Source organism: Narcine bancroftii, chromosome 3 (assembly GCF_036971445.1).
Source record: "Narcine bancroftii isolate sNarBan1 chromosome 3, sNarBan1.hap1, whole genome shotgun sequence".
Taxonomy (NCBI): Eukaryota; Metazoa; Chordata; class Chondrichthyes; order Torpediniformes; family Narcinidae; genus Narcine; species Narcine bancroftii.
Genome location: NC_091471.1, coordinates 130,706,634 through 130,729,293, shown reverse-complemented (window position 1 = coordinate 130,729,293; position 22,660 = coordinate 130,706,634). Strand labels below are relative to the sequence as shown.

At 36.5% G+C, this 22,660-nt stretch overlaps 1 protein-coding gene across 19 annotated transcripts in view; it reads right to left on the bottom strand.

Annotated features, from left to right (window-relative positions):
- The window catches only part of lcorl (ligand dependent nuclear receptor corepressor-like), a 136,260-nt gene that overhangs the window by 85,271 nt on the left and 28,329 nt on the right, over positions 1-22,660 (bottom strand). For 12 of the 19 annotated variants that reach the window (XR_011353692.1, XR_011353693.1, XR_011353694.1 and 9 more), the window contains exons 3-4: positions 12,877-12,956; positions 5,614-5,746 (exon numbers count right to left, since the gene is read on the bottom strand). Coding sequence is in view for 14 of the 19 variants with exons in the window: in XM_069925096.1 (XP_069781197.1) it covers positions 5,614-5,746; positions 12,877-12,956 (213 nt within the window). In the remaining 5 variants the exon portion in view is untranslated. The other 7 variants (XR_011353696.1, XM_069925105.1, XM_069925106.1 and 4 more) reach the window with 7 other exon arrangements.

Sequence of the window (22,660 nt, the reverse complement as noted above, 5' to 3'; positions counted from 1 at the left end):
ATTCATCCTACAAACTAGTCCACATTAAGATCAGGAAAACAAATTAACGTGTCTCATTTCTGTTGTGTTTCACTTATTTCCTGGACCTCTAATTTTCTGATTAATATCATGCCCTATATAACCTCTAGTATTTAAAGACATTTTATCCTTCTTGCAGTTTCTTAGTGCCACCGAAGCTGATTCCACTATTCAACTTTGCAAGCCCATTGTCACCCTCTCCACTGCATTTATCCTCATCATCAAGCAGAAGCTCCTCGTTTTCCATTTTGCCTCACATTTAGACTGGCTTGCTACTTGCTGAAACATCAAGAATATCTGTACCATTGACAATCCTGATGACTTTGAAGCAATAAGTTTCTCACTTCCAACTTCTGTTCTGTGGTGACTTGCTTCTTTTTTAACCAAGAGACCAAGGATTTCATGAAACCAAGATTTTGTTCTGAGACTGACTTCTCCAAATTATTCTACAGCCAATCAGTATTGTTCAATTTAGATTTTTTAAATTATACAAGGTCAGCACCATTTTACAATAGATAGTGAAGAGAAGTAGTCACACTGTACTTCATGTGGTGGTCTTTCAGTCTACATAGGAAACAGTCGTATGTACAGTTATACATTTAAGAATCAAAACTCTATACTCATCATTTGAGATGAACATTATATTGGAACTCTATTTTATGCCTCCAAACTCCACCAGATCAGGGAGCTACAAGACTGGGCTGGAGGCCACAACCAAATACCTTAAACAAGCAGGTGTACAAAATTACATGCCAAAGAAGGTTCTTTACTGTGCTCTGGACAATTTGGCCTTGCAAAATAGCTCATCTTAGATACTTAATAACCCAAGGAACTAAGAATGTATGACCCATATCCATGGATTTGACACAAGGAAAAGGAGAACAGTAGTTCCATGCAGAGGTATTCAGTAATTAATTGCCATTCAGAACTCTCCCATTAGCAACACATTACCATTTTTATGGACTGTTCCCTGTGGGAAGGTAACAAAGATCAGCCCAAGAAACATTTCAATATTTATTCAATATTACAACACAAACATTGTTTGATTTTCAAAAATGAACATGCAAACTGACAATGGTGAAACTCAGATCATTCTGTAATTGCTCTGCAAAAGGTGTAGTTTATATACATACAGAACATTTCAATGTGAACCTAAAAGCTGCAGCTGTGCCAAAAGGCCAGCATTGATAATGTTGCATGCTAAATATCAAATTGTTAAAAAAGTACAACTTCCAAGTTCAAGTTTGTCACATGTACAGAGGTACAATGAGAAAGTTTGTTTTGTGAGCAGTCCAACTTGTCAACTTTCACATAGAAAAGGAGAAGAATCAGAATGCATAATTAACGAGTGAGATCGGTTGGTACATAGCGCTGATAATATTTTAATAGCATGAAACGCTTTCAGCACTTTGCTGCTAACATTTTTAAAATTTTAAGTAAACAGCTGCAATAACTCAATATAGATCAAGTTTTCTTTAAAGATTTAGTAAGATGGCCAAAGGCAAACAGCAACTGAATAGAAAAACTATAAACCAGCCACAAGATTGTGTCACATTATATAATAGCCATAAAATGATAAAGCACAGGAAGTGCACAGTCATTAATCCTCATCTTCTGCTTGGCACCAAGATTAAGTTCTGCCAGCAAATTTTTTTTGGTGTCAAGAACACAGAACCAGACAGGATGGCTGATATCAATCTAAAAGGACATGTATAGCAGCTGGCATCTAGAATGGAGCTGATGCTTCCTGCACTCTGGAGCAACACTTCTGGTATTGGAGTGTGAAATATGGGAATCTTCAAGGTGTTGCTCCCCATTGACACTAGAGGAACAGCTGTGGTCGTCAGTTAATTTGCCAATGCCATGATTTTTCAAGCACTCCAACAAATCTCCAAATCTTTGAATGCTATGCTTATCTACACCATTGATGGCTCGATTAGTTGGCTTTTGTTCACATAAATGCTCTGATCAAATTACATTTTGCTGCAAATGACTGTTTATACAGCCTTAAAAAAAATGGCATGTTCCAGGAACATTTTCCTTTCCAAATACAAACATAATAAATCTGGGCAACATTCCTATCATGCCTTGGATGCCTTCAAACTCTTGCCAGCAGATAAGTGACAACTTTCCTTGAACTCTACATGACCATTTTCTGGCCAGAGTCGGCCAGACTATTACTTGACTTCACGATTCTAGCTACTTCATGCCTGGATCAGCATAACTACACAAAACAGAAAAGTGCAATAGTTTGTGATAAGACGTTTTGAGCCAGGCTATGGAGGAAAAAACCTCCTACAAATGAGGTTTCTTTTGTGCCATATCAGAATTGGCATGGTGACATTCAGGGACAAGAAGAGAGAGCCCTTTTCACCACTTTGCAATGAGGTGTTCACCATTGTCCTGTCTTCTGTGAAATCCTTCGATTCTTGGAAAAGATGATTTACTTTTGCTGGGCCTATGAGAATAAGAGCATAGTGTGAAAATGGGTTTAGTTTCCATTTTAAAGAACTAAAATTGATCTGAAGATTGGTTGGCTAGAATGTCTGCAATCTAATGTTCTATTCTACTACTGCATTTCATGTGTTGAGAAATTCATTATGACATTTATCAACAGTTCTGCCGACCATAGCTGTTATCCTAGGTAAGATGTCAGATACAAAAATTGCTGGAGTTGCTGATATTGAGGAAGATTGTCAAATTATACAAACATGATATAAATCAGTAACAAATCTGAGCAGAGAAATAGTCGATGGGGTTTAATCCTGAACAATGAGATTTGGAAGTCAAATGCAAGAGAAAAGTATATAGTAAATGGCAGGATCCTTAGGACCACCGATCTATGGTGCAAGTCGGTAGTCCCTGAAAGTACTCACACAAGTGGATAAAGTGGTCATCTTCATCAGTTCAGCTTGTGACGCTAAGAGTCAGGAAGTCATGTTGCAGCTGTACATAGTTCTGACACTACATTAAAGGAAAGATGTAGAGGCTTTGGAATGGGTGCAAGAGAGGTTTACCAGGTTGTTATCTATTAGCTACAAAGAGAGGTTTGACAAACTTCCGATTATTTTCTCCACAGCGGGAGCCGAGGGGGAAACCTGATAGAAGTTTATAAAATTACGACGAGAATGTAAGCTTTAAAATGTTGACTGGAATAGAGAAGCATTACTTTCTTGCTATCAGCTAGAGCGGATTACAAAAATTAGTCATGCAGCACCGTAACAGGCTAATTCGGCCCTATGTGTCAATTTACACCCCATTTACCTACACCTCTCTACGTTTTTCTGAAATGTTATCGCTGATAAGGACCTCCTCATTTGGCAAGGTAGTAAAAGACTATTAACGACTGGGTAAAGGACATAACCTTAATTAATGAATCCCAAGAGAATTCTAAAAAATATGTACTTGTATGGAGCAGTTTTATTCGAATGTTTTAGAAACCTAGGGGACTGATATTGTAAACATATGACTTGTAAGGCATGAGGTAGACTCCTATTGGGGCACTACTAGCTGTTTGTGACAGTGCTTATTGTTGTAATAGTGTTCTCATGCTTTGCAAAATAATTATACATTTGTTTTTGCAGCTGTATTCATGTTCATTTACAAGCAACCGTAGGTCCATTTTAACAATGAGGCACAGATAGGGTAGTCTATGTCTTTTCTAGGATGGAAAGGTCAAGCACAAAAAAGACTTGGGTAAAGGTGAGAGGGGGACTGAAGCACCTTGACAGGGACATGGGAAAAGCAGATGATAGTGATGTTTAAGAGGCATTTAATCCGACACATGAACAAGCATGGAATAGAGGGATACAGACCACATGCAAGAAGATGAGATTAGTTTCAAGGTGGGAGGAGATGTACAGGATTAGGCAATTAATGTGCCACTATTGCTCAGTGTGTTCTTGTTAAAAAAAACACGCTACTTAAGAGATGAAACAAAGGTCTAATGCCTTCCAAGAAGCTGTTACCACTATAGCCGATGGAATTTGGAATTTAAAGACACATCACCAGCTTTTACAGGAACCAAGTTCTGGCTGGTCACACTGCGAAGTTAATATCTGATTTTACATATATTTTAAAAAAAAATTCAGATCTCAGAAAAAGGAGAGCAATGTCTAACCTCATCAGCCTTGGTCATGTGGTTGATCTTACACCTCCATATGGGGCATGCAATGTTACAAATATTTTTGCAGTGACCCAGTGAAACCTCCTTCAAACATTCTGATAAGACTTTTAAGTGAGAGAAAGATGCTTCCTTGCCACCCAAGTAGCTCATCTTTCTACAGATTATTTTCTTTCAAAGATACCTGCAGCATTCCTGGCAAGCAGAGGCAGTTACCAATCTTTCTTCACTGCAAACCCTGAAAAAAAAATAATAATTGAGACACAGGAAACAACCTTCTTAGTAATTTTTCTTTAAAAATCCAAGATTAGTTGGCAAAAAATTGTCTACTCACCACAACTGCCATGCCTCAATGTTGACTGTTGGTCTATTTTGAAAATTTTACATTGCTGCTTTGTGTTCCAGGCTCTGCATTTACTTACTGTTCCGCTTACTTTCTTGTTTTTAACCAGCTTATGAGTTTCGCCACATAGTAATAAGATTCTCTGGAAGTTGTACTGCAAGTTGCTGTCTGTAAGATTAGTGTGGAGACCTGTGTAAATTTTGGCATAAATTGCCTTTTATGCCAATCCAGGAACTTCAAAGTCTATTGTCATTAAAATTGACAATCAATGAAGGTGGAGTCATTTGGCAAACAACCAGTAGATGGTGCCAACGTGCCTTTAATAAAGAAATTCTAATCTGGTTGGGAATATAAAGCACTGTTTGGAAAATGTAAACCATTGCCCCAAAGTTGTTTGCTGATTTATTCCTGAGATAATGTTGTGAGGATTTTTCATGCATCTTTCTCACAACATACACTTTTATACATCTACAAGTATGCGTCGCTAACATCCACAATACATTTTGTTAAAATGCGATGTGGCCTTTGTGCCAACACCAAATACTTATATATACTTAGCAAAGCTGTACAAGATACTGAACTTGTGCAAAATTAAACTTTTTAATGTTTTTCTTTTAAAACTTTTATGTAAATACTTTCTTAGCCTATAATCACACATGATTTAACAGAGAGGATAAGGATCATCCACATCACTGTTCTCAACTTCCTCAGTGTTCCACTGGAGGAATTTCAGGTCGAATAACTTCTATTGATTAACGGTTACTCTGTAATGCCTGAAGGACCAGGCTGAGGCTCTTCCTGGGAGGTGTTGCCTTCTTCAGGAATATGTCCCGTGTTGTTTGCCTAGTTTGCCTTTTCTTTTCCTAGTTTGCCTTTTCTTTTCCTCGTATTTACGTCTGGATAGGTCTGCTACGTAGCATTCTCCAATCGGGATTTGCCGAACTTTATGGACCACAGACGTATATGCAGTTGAACATTGCCCGGATAGACGTTAAGCAGTGCGTACCTGTACATTGATTGCAATAAACACCTATACATGTTTAGTTCAAACAACATTGCAAATTAGAATAATTTTTGGTTAGTCTTAAGCATTATTCAATAAGTCTTATTCAAAGTATAAATATTATACCTTTTTTATGAAAGATAGCATTAAGAAATTTGTCTGCTTGGCATTCAAGCTGTTCAGTGTGAGACTGCCCCTGAGATAGAGATTCCTCAGCAGATGTCAGTGTTGAAGGTGCATTCACAGATGAGATATGCTCCTGGAAACAGTAATGAATTATGCTCAAATATCTTTAAAATAAATAAAACAAAAAAGATGTCAGATTTCACGCTGAAAACATATTTAATTACTAGTTTGTATTTTAGTCAATTAGAAAATGAAACTGAAGACTAGTCCCTATACAGAATGAATAATTACTAATCCACATAGCTAAACAATTTTGTCATATTATCACAGAATTTTAATGAATGGTCAAGTTGGCCATTCCTGCTATTGTTTTATTGTTACCTGTTTATTCAGGGACTTATTTGTGCTAGTTTACATAATTTTAATTGCTTTTGAAAAAAAATAGTAATCCCAGTTCCCAGAACTAAAAAATCTAGATCTTTAATTAGTGTAAAGATATCAAGAGATTTGCCACCTTTATGTCTTGGATGATGTCATGGGCTGATTGTCATCATTTAATTCTACAGTTACCTTACACTTCTACACAAGCTTTTTCCATTTTCACCCTTAGGAGATCATACCTTCCTTTGAAAATGGAAGATTTAAAATTTCTCCAATATTCTTCATTCCAATAAGTAAATTATAGCTTATTGTTTTGACTATTTTTACTTTGTATTTTGGTTTTGTTTCCCTTTGTAATTTCCACCTCTCGTTGATGTCACCTTACTAAATATTAAGTTTCCCATTTGATGTACTCAAATTTGATTGGAATGGAATCTGTTAGGACTCTATGTATTTGCTTATTAATATCTCTACTCACACAATAAAGCTCAGTCTTTTTAAATACCACCTTTACAAATGAGATCGCCACATCAATTCCAATCAGTGTCTGTTTGAACATTTCCCCACAAGTTGTTCATTTTCAATTTGTCTAAAAAAAAACTCCTCTTTCTCGTTTAACTTTTACTTTATATTTATCAAAATCCAATCTGAAAATAACATGGCTACTGTTTATAAGTATTCCTTCAGCTCCTTATGGAGCTTATTTCTGAAACAGGATGAAATGTTTCTTCATTTAAAACCTGCTGCTAGTGAACTGTTTTTAGCAATTTTTCCTCTAACTCATTTAATTATTTGCACATTTAGCAGCCTTCATTTCAATCCAGCTGTAGAGCAGCTCTTCCTCAAGGATTCAATGTTAGCATCATGCTATCTCGATGTTCCTTGAAATAATGAAATATTTTGATTAACACCTTGTACCTTTGATGGCAAATTTATTCCTCCTGAAAATTTTATAACCATGAATACTCTGCTCCCAGTTGTAACCTTGACTAAAGGAGCTAAACAACTGAGCAGATTTGTAAGATGGTGTATTTTCCAAAGAATCAAAACAGATGCCGTTTATCACTGACTTCATGTGGAACCATAAGCTATAGGAGCAGAATTAGGCTATCTAGCCCATTGAGTCTGCTCTGCCATTCAAATCATGGCTGATGTATGTTACTCACAAGCCTATTCTCCTGTTTTCTTCCCCATAACATTTGACACCCTTACTAAATCAAGAACCTATCAACCTATGCTTTAAATCAGTGGTTCTCAACCTTTTTCTTTCCACTCAAGCACCACTTTAAGTAATCCCTATGCCATCAATGCTCTGTGATGAATAAGGGATTGCTTAAGGTGGGATGTGAGTGGGAAGGGAAGGTTGAGAACCACTGCTCTAGATGCAATTGTTACTGAAATATTTTGCTTGAGAAAAATTGTCATTGACCCATTTCCTTTGGAGTTATGAAACCGTGCACACGAGTCAATTAGGTATGATTAAAACAGTGGTTTTCAAACTTTTTTTCTTTCCACCCACATATCACCTTGAGCAATCCCTTACTAATCACAGAGCACCTAAGGCATAGGGATAATCTAAAGTGGTATGTGAGTGGAAAGAAAAAGGTGGCGAACCACTGCTTTAATGTTGTGTGGTAACCAATTCCAGATTCACCAGGCTTTGGCTGAAAGCAGTTCTGTTCTAAAGGGACATCCTTTTATTGGGAGTCTGTGTCCTCTTGTCCTAGATCAGTGGTTTACAAACTTTTCTTTTCACTCACATACTACCTTAAGTAATCCCTATGTCACAGGTGCTCTGTGATTACCTGCTCTAGACCCAATTGTTACTGAAATATTTTGCTTGAGAAATATTGTTATTGGCCCACTTCCTTTGGAGTTATGAAACTGTGCATGCAACTAGTCAATTAGGCATGATTAAAGCTGTTTTTCAAACATTTTCTTTCCATTCATATACCACCTACACATACAGAGCATAGAGATTACTCAAGGTGGTATGTGAGAGGAAAGAATGTTTGAAAACCACTGTCCTAAACTCTCCCACTGATGAAAAAACCATTGCATCCACTCTATCCAGGCCTTTTAATGCTTAGATTTCAAAGAAACTCTCTCCCACTACCCAACCCTTTCCTTCTAAACTCAATGAGTACAGGCCCAGAGCCATCAAACACTAATCATACATTTAGCAAAATTATTCCAGGGATGAGAGGGTCAAACTCCTCCAAGGCCAGCACATTCTTCCTTGGATATGGGGCCCAAACAGCTCATAATACTGTACTTAAAATGTGGTCTGAAGAATGCTTTGTAAAGATTCAGCATCGTATCCTTGCATTGCATGCTTTCCTTACTACCAACTCAACCTGCAAGTTAATCTTTAGGGAATCATGCACTTGAACTCCCAAGTCTCTTTGGACCTCTGCTTTCTGAATTCTCTCCCCATTTAGAAAATGGTCTAATTCTTTATTTCTTCTACCAAAATGTATAACCATACTCACCTCACTGTATTCCATCTGCCACTTCTAAATTAAATTTTTAAAAAATTTACAACATAGTAGAAGCCAATTCTGGCTGCCGTCCAATTGCACCCTATTAACCTACAACCTTGTATGTTTTGGAGGATGGTTTTTGTCCATTCTCCTGACTTATTCAAGACCCTCTGCAGACTCTCTGCTTCATCACTACGCACCCCTCCATCTATCTTCATGTAATCCGCAAACTTGACTACTAACCCACAAATTGTCATCTAAATCATTCACATATAACTTGAAAAGCAGCAGACTCAACACTAAATCCTGTAGAACACCAGTTAAGTGACAGACTCTCTAAAAAATTTAAAATTAAGAGCATAATTAACTTGTTAAACAATGCAAGATCAAAATCATTTGCAGGAGCCAACAGTGGAATTTTTCAAGGAAAGAGGTGTCCAAGCTGAATTCAGTTCCCAAAGAAAATATTTGTTTAAGTGGAAGTGGTAGAGTAACAAATCATTGAATTATTGTCCTGGTTTGTATGAAAAGGCAAATAAAGCTCATTACTATTTATTGAGAATTCAATAATACTTCAACTTCTGAAGAATCTCAAACTACCCGCCTCTCTGACCTGATAGTGGGCTCATGTTCAAAAAATATTTCCTAATTATGCATTTAATGTTTTCTGGAATATCCAAACCAATTTTGAACATCAATGCTCTGGCTTTTTCAAATTCCAATTTAAATCTCCCAATTGCTTATAAGATTGTTATTTAATAAAATCGTAGGTCTGAGACAAATTTTAAACAGATTATATGGTCAGAAATCCTAAAGTCACCATTTCTGATTCATAATTATGGAGAGCATGCAAGTGGCTCTTGTCTGAATGGAAACTCTTGCTAACCTCATTCTGCAGAACAGGCACAACTGACAAGAGCTGCGCAGGTGACCAACTCAATTAGGTGATAACAGGGAAATTCATGCAAGTGTCTGACTTGTAAACTGAAACTATTGTCAACTGCAGAGAAAATAATAGAAAATTCTATACAGGCAGTCAACACTGAAGCAACAAAATGCCAAATGATATTTGTATTAATAAGATTTTGCTACTTGGTTGAAAACCAGAAATGCAGGCAATGCTAAGCTGGTCATAGCATCTGTGGAGAGGAAGCAAAGTTAACATTTTAAGTCCTTTAAAAGCAACTGCAATTGCTAGAAATCTGAAATTAAAGTTCTGCAAATTCATAACAGGTCAGCCAGTTATCTATGGAGAGAGAGAGAGAGAGAGAGAGAGAGAGTGATGTTTCATTCTGACCTTTCATTAGAACTGGGCAAGATGGGAGACATTATAGACTTTAAGGTGGTTGGAAAAACGAGCAGAGAACAAAAAGGTAGATGTGTGGCAGAGTGAAGGACTGAAATACAATTAGTCCAAAATGAAAAGCAGCAATGAGAACAAAAGCATCAAGATGAAGGACCTTGAAACAGGATCATTATCTGAGAGCAGTTATTATCAGTAAATGAATTGTTGCCAAGGAAGGGTGTATAGCTTACACCAGAGTCTACTGTACACGAGAGACCCTATTAGACTGCAAACAACACAATGATGGAGAAACTCAGCAGGTCAAACAGTGTCCTTTATATAGCAACGGTAAAAATACATAACTAATGTTTCAGGCTTGAGCCCTTTATCAAGGTATAGAAAAAGGCAGGTGTCCAAATCAGGGTGGGGGGTGGGGGGGGTGGGGGGTGGGTGGGGTGCGTGATCATAAAGGCAGGAGATAATAGGTGGAGATGAAAGGGAGGGGACAGCTGCAAGGAGAAGAGGAATGGCTGGGTGAATGGAGGGGGGAGAAGGAGGAAGGAGAGCCAGTTAGCAGAAAGCAGAAAAGATGGGATTAACATAGTCTTTTCTGGTTTCTGCTAACCTGCTCTCCTCCTCTCTTCACCCTTTCCAGTTCCCCTCCCTCCCTTCCCCCAGCCATCCCTCCGCCCATTGCTTGCTGCTGTTCCCTCCCTCCTCTACCTATTACCTCACTCTTTTATTCAGATGCCTACCGACATTTTTCCATACCTTGATAAAGGGCTCAAGTCCGAAATGTTAGTTGTGTATTTTTACCTTTGATATTTATAGGACACTGTTTGACGTGCTGAGTTTCCCCAGCTTTGTGATTTTAATTCAACGAGTGTCTACGACTTTTCCTGTTTTACTTCTTGCACTGCAAACAAATTTGATTTAGTAAATTGTAGTTAGAGTGCTAGAAACATTTTCCAACACAAGGCAATTTTTTTCATAAAAATCAAATGAAACAATGTAAAAAAATTTTATCTCAAGCACATATAGGAGAGGGAGAAAAGGAGGGCAAGGCCAGGAAGGTCTTACCTAACCTGAATGACTGAATTAACCAACAGCACCCCCTCTGGCTGGCAAGAGTACTGGCATCATACCTAACCTGAAATTAAGGGAACAGTACATTCAAGCTTCCCAATATCCACATGTTTCTATAATTTTAGATAATAAATCTGCATCATACTTCCCCAGTCCAATCTTACTGGAATGCATGGGTTACTGTATGAGGAAAAGTTGGACAGGCAAGACTTGCATCCTCTAGTCTAGAAAACAAGATATTGTAGGAAACCCAAGCTCCTGAGAGATAAGAGTAGATGAGAAGAGAATCACTCTTGGAGAATCTAGGATGTGGACACAGTTTAACAATGGCTTTGACTATTCAAGACAGATGAGGTACAACATTTACTCCAAGGGTCATATATTTTTGGAATGCTCCTCCTCAAAAGGGCTATTAAGTCTTGAATACATTGAAGGCAAGAGTGAAAGGTTAACAGGATCACAAAGTTGCTCACCCACAAATGTATTAAAATTCCATAAAGAACATTTTGCAAAGACGTCTGATTTTTTTTGTTTCTTGTGCCACTGTGAAGATTTGAGAGCATGCCCGCTTAAAGAGTACTTCTCAAATAACACAAACTCACAATTCAAATTTTGTTTTCTTAAATTAGGTTAGTGGCATTCTGAAATAGTTGAGACAAGAAGGTCTCCAAGTGAAATATGGCTGCTTGCACAGTTTATCATCAATTCACTAGAAATTACATCATGAATCTACCCACACTGGGCTTGCAACCTATACAGTGGAATTGCTATTTTGAACAGTGATGTCACTGCTATTTCATGTACAATACTTCTAGAGAAAATGACCTGTGCAAGATGGTACGTAGTGAACAGAATAGGGACTAGTAAGTGCCATGTTTTACAAGAACAGACCTGGAAATACCCTTCCTCATACAATCCATTCTTCCCTGGTAACTGTCAAGAAATAAACTTAAAGCAATATGCTTTGAACAATAGTGTGGGCAAAATCCGAAAACAATAGTTTCAATCTCATCCAGAAATGTGCAGCAAACGGGTGAAGGACAAAACTTAATGTTTATTCTCTGGATATAAAAATTGCAAACATTTAGAGCCAAGTTGTATCAATGATGGTGGTGGTGGTGGTGGTAGGCCTTCATGAAAAGCTGGCGTTCAGGTGAGAATTGAGATTTGCATGACAAATAATGTAGCACTAATTCAATGTATTGCAGCAACTAATTTGAAAAGAGCAAGACTAAGTCAGCATTTGGTGATGTTTATGGGTGGAATATTGGTCAGGGAATGACGACGCCACTGCTTTTCCATCAACTACAGCTTTTTAGAAATGGTGGTAGGATTCAGCATAATGCTGATTGAAGGTCAATACTTGTAATAATCCAGTATTTCTTCTCTGCCCCATTGCAATATTAGATTAGGTCCTTTCGCCCCAATTGTTGTTTTCAAGCATTGTTTAATTCTTTACCTCAACTTCCTACAATAATTTAGCATGCATCACATCTGGATTGAGTCATTTATGGAGGACAATGCCAGACTTTGTCACCTCATCAGTTTGCACCCCTTTTACCCTACTACCTTCCATACTAACGATATTTTGTCAGCAAATGAGAAACTATTCAAGCCACATGTAGCACATTTATCTATTGATCATTTCGTAGTCTCAATTGGACTATCCTTCCTCAAGCCATGTAAACAATGGGGATGTAGCAAAATGCCATTGTATTCTCATTATTTGTCTATCTAGAGTATTTTCATTTTTTACTTTCCCTCTCAGTTTACTCTGGTTCTCATTTGAATTATTCACTTAAATATTCACTATCTGCTGAGCAAACAATAGTTCAACTGATCACTATTTATCTTACAATAATCACCAAATGTTGATTTTTTATAGTCTTTGGCAAAAAAAAGTTCTTAAATAAGATGAATGCAAAGAGCTGTATATAGTGCGATAAATAAAAGCAAAGCCAAAAGTTATCTAGTTCAGCAATGCAAAATTAAATCTCCTTTGGAATGCTCAAACAACATTGGACTTACCTTGACTTTCTCTCTCCTTATGCAACAAAATGAACAGTTTTCATTCATAGACCAGTCAGTCACTTCTTCAGGCTCACAGTCTTCAATTAAAATAAAAAATATTTTAATCTACTAATCAAACATTTTCTGTCACAATTAAAAGACCTCTCAATCAAATGCGTAGGCAACAATATGTTAATAACAATACACCAACAGATTACACCTGCAATCATGGTAATGTTAATTTTAAAATTAAAATCTTCCACAAGATTTTGAGACACAAAATATTTCATAATAGTAAAATCCCTGTTATGCAGAATTCAAGGAAATGACAGCCTTAAGCAACCGACAAAAAAAAAGGAAAATAAAAATTTCCCAGGCTGTCTCAATCACAAAAGTACAGCCTTCCACCACCACAACAGCCATTGACAGCCAAATAAGCTACTAGGAGTCAAAGAAAAAACCAAACTGCTGGAAGAACTCAGGTTAGTCAGAATCCAGTCTTCTGAGTTCCTCTGGAAGAATTTTTTTTTGTTGATCCAGATTCTAGCAGTTCCAGTCTCTTGTATCTCAATTAGGAGTTGCCACCACTTCAAATACCACTCATTGAATTATGCTTAAACTTGTTACAAGCTCAGAGGTGACATGTACATCACAAAATAACAGAATATTTACTCATCTCAAATTATCCTTTTAAATAGATGTATCTATTGAGAAAAGAATTCAGTTAATTTTTTTGTTTAAAATCAGGAGAGGGTGCGAAGATCTGGATAGTTTAAAAAATAGATCTATATTTTTGAAAAATGTATTACACCAAAAGACAAGTTTGAACTCTATGAAACTTTGTGCATTGTGAGAATTATCCCATCATCATCCCACTTTTGAATCAGTGCCTTGCAACAATCCTCTTAAAGTTAAAAAAGTGCTCTTTTGCCCAACTTTTAATAGGGAACAGCCTCCTTTGTTGGCTGCATAGAAATGAAAACTTTGACATTCACAACAACCAAGATAAAGGTTCACTGCTGTTGCATTTTTCCTGAATAAAACAAATCAGTTTGTTCACATGCAATTTCCTTTTCAACACAAGTTCAATGACCTTCTCTCACAGTTATCTCTGGACCAGTAACTATACAGTCCCATAGGGATTGATTTATAACCTGTCATAGCCTTCATTTGCAGTTGAATTTGACTAATTGACAATATTCATTGATTGATTTGAAATTGTACTGCCTGCATACTAGCAGGCTATAGTTCTAATGACTCTTCTTGGAAGCCCAGGTGAATCCCTTTCAACAGGATGAATAAATGCACATGGCAAACCACTACAATTCCTTGTATCTTCAGATACTTTGAAACAAGCTTTGACCACAGCTATAGTCCTCCTCTCACCTGTAATAGTGCAGCATATGAATCTGCAATACTACATCCCACAATGTTTTGCACTGCCCAGAGTCCTGAAATGAACTGTGTACCTGTATTGGAGGTCATAAGCTCTGGGATTCTGAACCTCAACACCCAGGTGTTAAACAATGCCTTGGTACAGTTCTCAGTGATTATATCAGCCAGCAGGAATGCCTCCGGCCACCTCGTAGAGCGGTCAATAATGGTAAAGATGGAGGGAGGAGTCATGTGATGGAGTAATGGCTGGTCGGGAAAACCAGCCCTCTCCAGGAAAACAGGAAAAAAGTTAGAAAAAGACACAGCACAACAAAAATAAAATATAAGAAATAGAAGATAAAGTTACAGAGAAGAGAAAGAGGATGGCATCCAAGAAGGAGAAAATGAAAACAACTGGAATAAAAGTAGAAAAACCACCGAAGAAGAAAGAAGGCCTTACCTGCATGAAGGAATAGGACGCTGCAGTGGCGAAGAACGCCCGACCCAAGAGGTCAGTGCCTGCCCTGCGGAGTCGTGACTCACCTGCCGGTGGACTTCAAAAATGGCTCTCAGAGCCAAATAAAAGTACGCAACTAACAGAAATAAGGGAAGAGGACACTGGTGGGAGGGGGGCTCAGCAGAGGAGCGGGCAGCCGCAGTGCGAACAGCTGAGGGATGCCCGACACCAGGGCGCTCAGCTGGAGAACGAGAAAGGCAGCAGAGAAGGGAGCGACGACAAGGGAGAGAGACGGAAAGACGACTGGCAAGAAGAGCAATGGCAGGAGGCACAACAGAGGAGTAGCCCAAGAGGGGAGGCCCAGCAACAAGAGGCCCGACAAAGAGATGCAAGCAGCTCATCAGGAAAAACAGAAGAGACACAGACACAAAGAAGAGAAGACACAAACACAGGTACAGACACAGAAGAAGAGGAAGAAGTACACCAAGATCTTCAAAGAGAAATAGAAGGTAAAACTTATGGACAAAGAAATAAAAGGTAAAACTGATGAACAGAATATAGATAAAGTTTTTTGAGAACAAATGAGATCACTAAAATCATTAGAATTTAATACAATCAAAAGGAAAATGAAAAGAACAGAAGATAAAATGTAAAGGTTAGAACTGGTAATTACAGAAATAGGGAAAAGAATAGAGAATGTGGAAGCGGGAAACAGCTGTAGAAATGGAAGTAAATGACTTAAGAGAAAAATTGGAAGAAAGTGACAAAAAAAATTAAAGAGACCCAAGAGTTGTTATCTCAGAAAATTGATACGTTGGAAAATTATAGTAGACGTAACAACATAAAAATAGTGGGCCTGAAGGAGGGTGAAGAAAGCACAGACATGAAGGAATTTATAAAAGGATGGATCCCGAAGGTCCTGGGAACGACAGATATACAGGAAGAAATGGAAATAGAAAGGGCTCACAGAGCACTAGCTCAGGAACCACAGGTACATCAAAAACCAAGATCCATCTTAGTAAATTTTTTGAGATATACGACAAGAGAAAACATACTGGAACAGGCAAGGAATAAATAAAGTTAGAGAAGATAATAAACCATTGGAATATAAGGGTCAAAAAATAGTTTTTTACCCAGACATAAGTTTTGAACTCTTAAAGAGGAGGAAGGAGTTTAATACAGCAAAAACAATTTTATGGGAAAAAGGTTACAAATTCATGTTAAGACATCCAGCTGTGCTTAAAATATTTATACCCGGGGAGCAAAACAGACCATTCTCGGATCCAGAGGAAGCACTAGAATTCGCAAAACATTTGCAGGACAGAAGAAGAGATGTAATAAGAATGAAGAACAGTGATAAAGTATATATAAAAAGTAGTAAAAACAATGTATATGTAAAGAACTAAAGAGGGAAAATATAAGGGAAGGAAGTAAGTAAGGGTGGAAAAAAAAAGAGCTTTGTTATATGTGTTTAAAAAAGTGTTTTCTGGGGAGGGCTGGGGGGGAAGGGAAGAACCGTCACTGCAAAATCAGTTGACGCTGCGAGTAAAATCGCAATCCAAATGAAAAGGGGAGTTGTGGTTGCCCAGCAAGGGATAAGGGGCAATTCAGAGAGGGAGGGAACTTTTGGGGTTAAGGTATTAGTGGGTGTGGGAACCGCGGGGGTACTTTATGTCTTAAATGTGTTGTCGTACATTAAGTTTAATAAGAGAAAAAAACTAAGAGATGAAAATAGGGAAAAGGGGGATGGAGGTGGTGAAGAGGTGGAAAATAAATATAAACATGGTCATGTTGAACTATATGACTAGAAACATTAATGGAATACACAAACAAATCAAGAGGAAGAGGCTACTAAATTTATTGAAGATGGAAAAAAATAGATATAGCATTTGTGCAGGAAACACATCTAACTGAAGCAGAACATAAATTAAAGAGAGACTGGGTACGACACGTAGCGGCAGCATCTTATAATTCAAAAGTTAGAGGTGTAGCCATACTATTTAACAAAAATGTACCAATTAAAATAGAGGAGAAAATATTAGATCCAGCAGGGAGGTATGTAGTGATAAAATGTCAGATTTACTCAGAATTTTGGAATTTGCTCAATATATATGTACCTAATGAAGAGGATCAAAAGTTTATGCCGGATTTTTTTTGAAGATTGCAGACACACAAGGAAATATATTGATAGGAGATTTTATCCTTAATTTGGACCCAATATTGGATAAAACTGGACAAAAGACAACTAATAAGAATAAAGTAGCCAAATATATGGTTAAATCAATGCAGGAAATGAAACTTATGGATATATGAAGGAGGAAACACCCAGGAGAGAAGGAATATTCATATTATTCGAGAAGGAACAAAACTTACTCAAGGATTGATATGTTTTTATTGTCAGCCCATATGCAAGGGGGAGTTAGGAAAACTGTGTATAAAGCTAGACTGCTATCAGATCATTCACCCCTATTATTAGCAACAGAACTAGAGGACATCCCACCAAGAACATATAGAGGTTAAACTCCATGTTACTTAAAAGGCAGGAATTTAGGGAGTTTATTGAACGCCAAATTAAAACATATTTTGAAATAAACACAGGATCAGTGACAGATAAATTTATATTATGGGACACAATGAAAGCCTTCATTAGAGGGCAGATGATAAGTTATGTGACTAAGATGAAAAAGGATTACAATCGGGAAACAGAGCAGTTGGAAAGGGAGATATTAAGTACAGAAAAGAAATTAGTAAAAAGGGATGATATAACGAAAAGGAGAGAATTGGCAGACAAAAAAATAAAATATGAAACATTACAAATGTATAAGGTGAAGAAGAACATAATGAAATCAAAGCAAAAGTATTACAAACTAGGAGAAAAAACACATAAAATATTAGCCTGGCAACTTAAAACAGAACAAGCTAAAAGAACGATACTGGCATCAAGGAACAAGGACAAACAAATTACATATAACCCAACAGAGATTAATGAAAATTTTAAGGAATTTTATGAACAATTATACCAAACTGAGAACGAGGGAAAAGATGACAAAATAGAGGAATTTTTAGCTAAAAGTGAATTGCCAAAATTGCAAGGAGGAACAAAACAAACTAATAAAACCATTTGAAATAGAGGAAGTACAAGATATATTTAAAAAGCTGCCGAACAATAAAACACCAGGAGAGGATGGATTTCCAATAGAATTTTATAAAACATTTAAAGAGTTATTAATTACTCCTCTCCTAGAAGTAATGAACCAGGTAGAAGAAACACAAAACTTGTCATATTCATGCAAGACAGCAATAATTACAGTAATACCAAAGACAGGGAAGGATCCATTAACACCAGACATCATATAGACCAATATCCCTACTTAACTCAGATTATAAGATAATAGCGAAATTATTAGCAAACAGAATGGCCGATTGTGTACCAAAAATAGTAAAACAAGATCAAACTGGGTTTATTAAGAAAAGGCGAACAGTGGACAATGTCTGTAAATTTATCAATCTAATTCATGCAGTTCAAGGAAATAAGAAACCAGCAGTGGCTGTTGCTTTAGACACAGAAAAAAGCTTTTGACAGAGTAGAGTGGAACTACTTATTTAAAGTATTACAGAAGTTCAGTCTACCAGAAAAAAAATATAAATTGGATTAAAGCATTGTATAATGGACCTTTGGCGAAAGTAGCAGTAAATGGATATGTATCGAATCAATTTAAATTAAGTAGGTCAACTAGACAGGGACATCCACTATCCCCCTCATTGTTCGCCCTAGCAATAGAACCTCTGGCAGAACTGATAAGAATAGAAAATAAAAGGGATAAAATTAAGAAGGAGTACAAAATTAGCTTATTTGCAAATAACATTATAGTATAACAGAACTAGAGATATCAATAAAAGAATTACATAAGAAATTGAAGGAATATGGAGAAATATCAGGGTACAACAAGATCAACTCAAATAAAAGTGAAGTGATGCCAATGAGCAACGCAGATTATACAGAATTTACAAAAGAATCACCATTTAAATGGCAAGCACAAGGAATCCGATACCTAGGGATAAGGTTAGATAATAATTTAAGCCACTCGTACAAATTAAATTATCAGCCACTAATAAAGAAATTGCAGGAAGACTTAGAAAAATGGAAAGAACTGCCATTAACATTGATAGGGAGGGTGAACTGCATTAAAATGAACGTGTTCCCAAGGATACAATACTTATTTCAAACGTTACCAATTTCCTTAACAGAATTTTAAAAAAATGAACTAAAGAGAACAATAAGGAAATTCTTGTGGAAAGGGAAGAAACCAAGGGTAGTGTTAGATAAATTAACAGAGAGGTATAATCAAGGTTGTTTGCAGTTAACACATTTTAGAAATTATTAGAGAGCCCCCCAATTAAGGTATTTATCAGATTTTTACCAGACAAGGGAAAAACCAGACTGGACTAAGATAGAACGAGATAAAATAGGCGAGAAGATACCGGAACATATACTTTATAAGTGGGATGATAAATTGGTGCAATATTAAAAACTCATTAGTATTGCATCATTTACTTAATACATGGAAGAAGATCCACTTAGAAAGAAAAAAAAAATGAATTACCAAATACCAAAATTATTATGGATGCAAAATCCACTAATTCCTTTTACAATAGATAACCTTTCCTTTAGAGAATGGGACAGAAAAGGAATCAAAAGAATAGAAAATAGTATTTTGGGAAATAATTTATTAATGTTTGAACAGTTGAAGTACAAATATGGAATAACTCATGGTACAATGTTTGCATATCATCAATTGAAAGTTTACTTAAAGAATAAAATGGCAAACAACTTGAGATTACCTGAAGGAAGCAACTTTGAATACGTGATTACAGACACAATGATAATTAAAAGATTTATAACCAACATGTACATTAAGCTGCAAGATAAGGAGAAAGATGAAATAAACTATAAACCTAAGCTGAAGTGGGAAAAGGATTTAAACATAAAGATAAAAAATGAAGTATGGGAAAAGTTATGTTCTGGAACTATGAAGAATACAATAAACACAAGGTTACGTATGATACAGTATAATTGGTAACACAGGGTATATATTACTCCTCAAAAATTAAAAAATTGGTACTAACATTATCAGATAGATGTTTTCGCTGTGCGAAGGAAATGGGAACAACATTACACGCAACTTGGACATGTGCGAAGGTGAATACGTTTTGGGAAGAACTAAAGCAGATACTAAATGAAATTATAAAAAATAGCATACCAAAAAAAACCAGATATTTATTTTAAATAACATAAGATGAATTAGTCCTTAAATTGGACAAAGCACAAAAAAAATTCATTATGATAGCCTTAGCAGTAGCAAAAAAAAATGTCAACTTGGAAAATGGAAGAGAGCATGAGTATACAGCAATGGGGGGCATAGCAAGATGGCGTAAGGAACAGACGTGCCTTCCAGTCCTCTCCTGACTCTAACTTATTGTTTTGTCTTTAAGTGCCTGTTAAAACTTTTTTAAAAAGTTTATAAATAGTATGAGGTGTTGAATTAATACCTAATGGTACATTTGTTAAAAAAAAGTAAAAGGAAACATTAACAGATTGTTAAAAAATTATATTTTCCGAAATTATCTGAGCCTGCTTGTTTACAAAAAGCCACGACTCAGCGTGAAATGGATCCAGGAAAAGAAGCGAAGAATTTGGCCTTGGAGCTCCGCTCTGAATCCGTAAGTCTTTCTGAAGGTCGTTTTCAGCTGCCTTTAGAACAAAGGGCTGGCCGGATGCCAGTATTTCAAACAACGTCTACTGTTACTGAGACTTTGACTGCTGAATTAGCTGGGGCGCCACCAGTTGGAGAGTTAGAGTTATTATTTGACTGCTATACCATCAGTTACAACAGCTCTTCTAGATACTTTTAAAGGAGGTTTGGATCAAAGATAACCCTGATCATCAGCCTCCTGAGACTTCTGGGGGGTCTGAGGCAGGGGCTCTTACACGGAGTCAAACTGCTAGAAAAGCTACTAAATTAAAAGAAGGGATAGAAGGTCCTCTGATTCCACAAGAACAGCAGGATCCCACTATGTCTGGATCTACTGATGTTGATATACTTTTCAAGAGTCTTGAACACAAGATATTTTCTTCAATGATGCATTTAGGTGATTCTATGAATAATCTTATTTCTAAGATGAATGCATTGGTGGATGTCAATACTCAACAGATGGCTGATTATGGAGCTTTTAAAGTCGAAACTATTGAAAGACTTGAGATGTGTGATCAAGGATTATCTGATGTACAAGATCAATTGCAAGATGTGAATAAACAATTGAAATGCTACAGATTCAAAATAAAAATTTAGTAAAAAAGGTTGATTATTTGGAGAACCAATCTAGACGGAATAATGTGAAAATTGTCGGCTTGCCAGAAGGCATAGAAGGGCCAGATCCAAGAAAATTTTTTACTGAATGGATTCCACAAGTGTTGGGACAAGATAAGTGTCCTGAAGGTTTAATATTGGAACGGGCTAATAGAGCTTTGAGAAGGAGACCTTTTTCAGGACAGAATCCAAGACCTATTTTGGTTCGCTGTTTAAATTACTGTGATAGAGAGACTATTTTACGTATGGCTATTAGAAATGCACAGCAAAACAGATCTCCTTTGATGGTTCAGAGTAATCGTGTTGTCTTCTATCCGGATTTGAGTCAGGAAATTATGTTTCAATGATGTGAATTTAATTCTGTGAAAGAATTATTGTGGAAAAAAGGATATAAGGCAACATTTAGATACCCTGCGGTACTGAAGATTTTTCAGGATGGATATCAACCAAAGTTCTTTGATAATCCTAAAGAAGCTATGGATTTTGCTCAGTCTTTACCAATTACGCAATTCCAGGAACGACGTAGTCCTCCACGGTCTCCAAAGAGGGCAGAGCTGCAAGAAGGGAAACTGATTTCTGGAAGAAATGGAAGAAATGGTGGTCGCAATGGCAAAATTGATTATATAATAAAAAAAATTATTATTTTTTGTTGAGAAGATTTTAAATAGTGATGGGAGTTGGGAGAGGGAACTGGGTGGGCACCAATTTCCAGAAGTCATCAGCTGCGTGTGAGTTATCTCACACCCAATATTTTGAGGGAGTTACCGCATTAGGCGGTTTAAACAGGAGGAGGTAATTGTGACCTCCTTTTTTTCTTTTTAATTTTTGGGTTAGGGAGTGAAGCTTTTTTTTATTATCTTTTTTAAATAATTAATTTTTTTTAAATATATAACTTTTTTTGTAGTTTTTGATTGTAATTTCAAAGGGGAATTAAGGGTTTTTTTTTTCTTTTTTTATAGGGGGTTCTTTTTTTCTTCTTTTTTCTCTCTCTTTATTTTCCTTTTTTTGTTTGTTTCTTGTTGTGTTTTATTGAGTGTAAGAAATGTCTAAATTGAAGTTTGCTTCTCTTAATGTTCAGGGTTTAAATAATCCTATTAAGCATCCTATTAAATACTTGCTTATTTAAAAAAAATTAAAAGTTGATGTTGCTTTTTTACAGGAAACTCATTTAACAGATAAGGAATATTTGAAACTCAAATGTGAATGGGTTGGGCAAGTTTTTTAATCTTCGTTTAATTCTAAGGCAAAAGGTGTGGCAATTTTGGTACATAAGAATCTACCATTTCAGTTACAGAATGAAGAGAAAAATGGTGGAAGATTATTAAAATTAAATTGTACAATCTTTAATGAGGCATGGACTTTGCTTGATGTTTATGCTCCTAATGTTGAGGATACAGCTTTTGTTGTGGATATGTCTTTATTACTTGGACAAAAGAACTCTAATGTGATGATTGGGGGAGATTTGAATGTGGTGTTGGAGCATTTATTGGATAAGTACCCAAGAGTAATTAAGAAGTCTAAGATGGCAATCCAAGTGATTAATATGATGGCAGATTTGAATTTAATTGATATTTGGCAAAGAGTTAATCCTACAGAGAAAGAT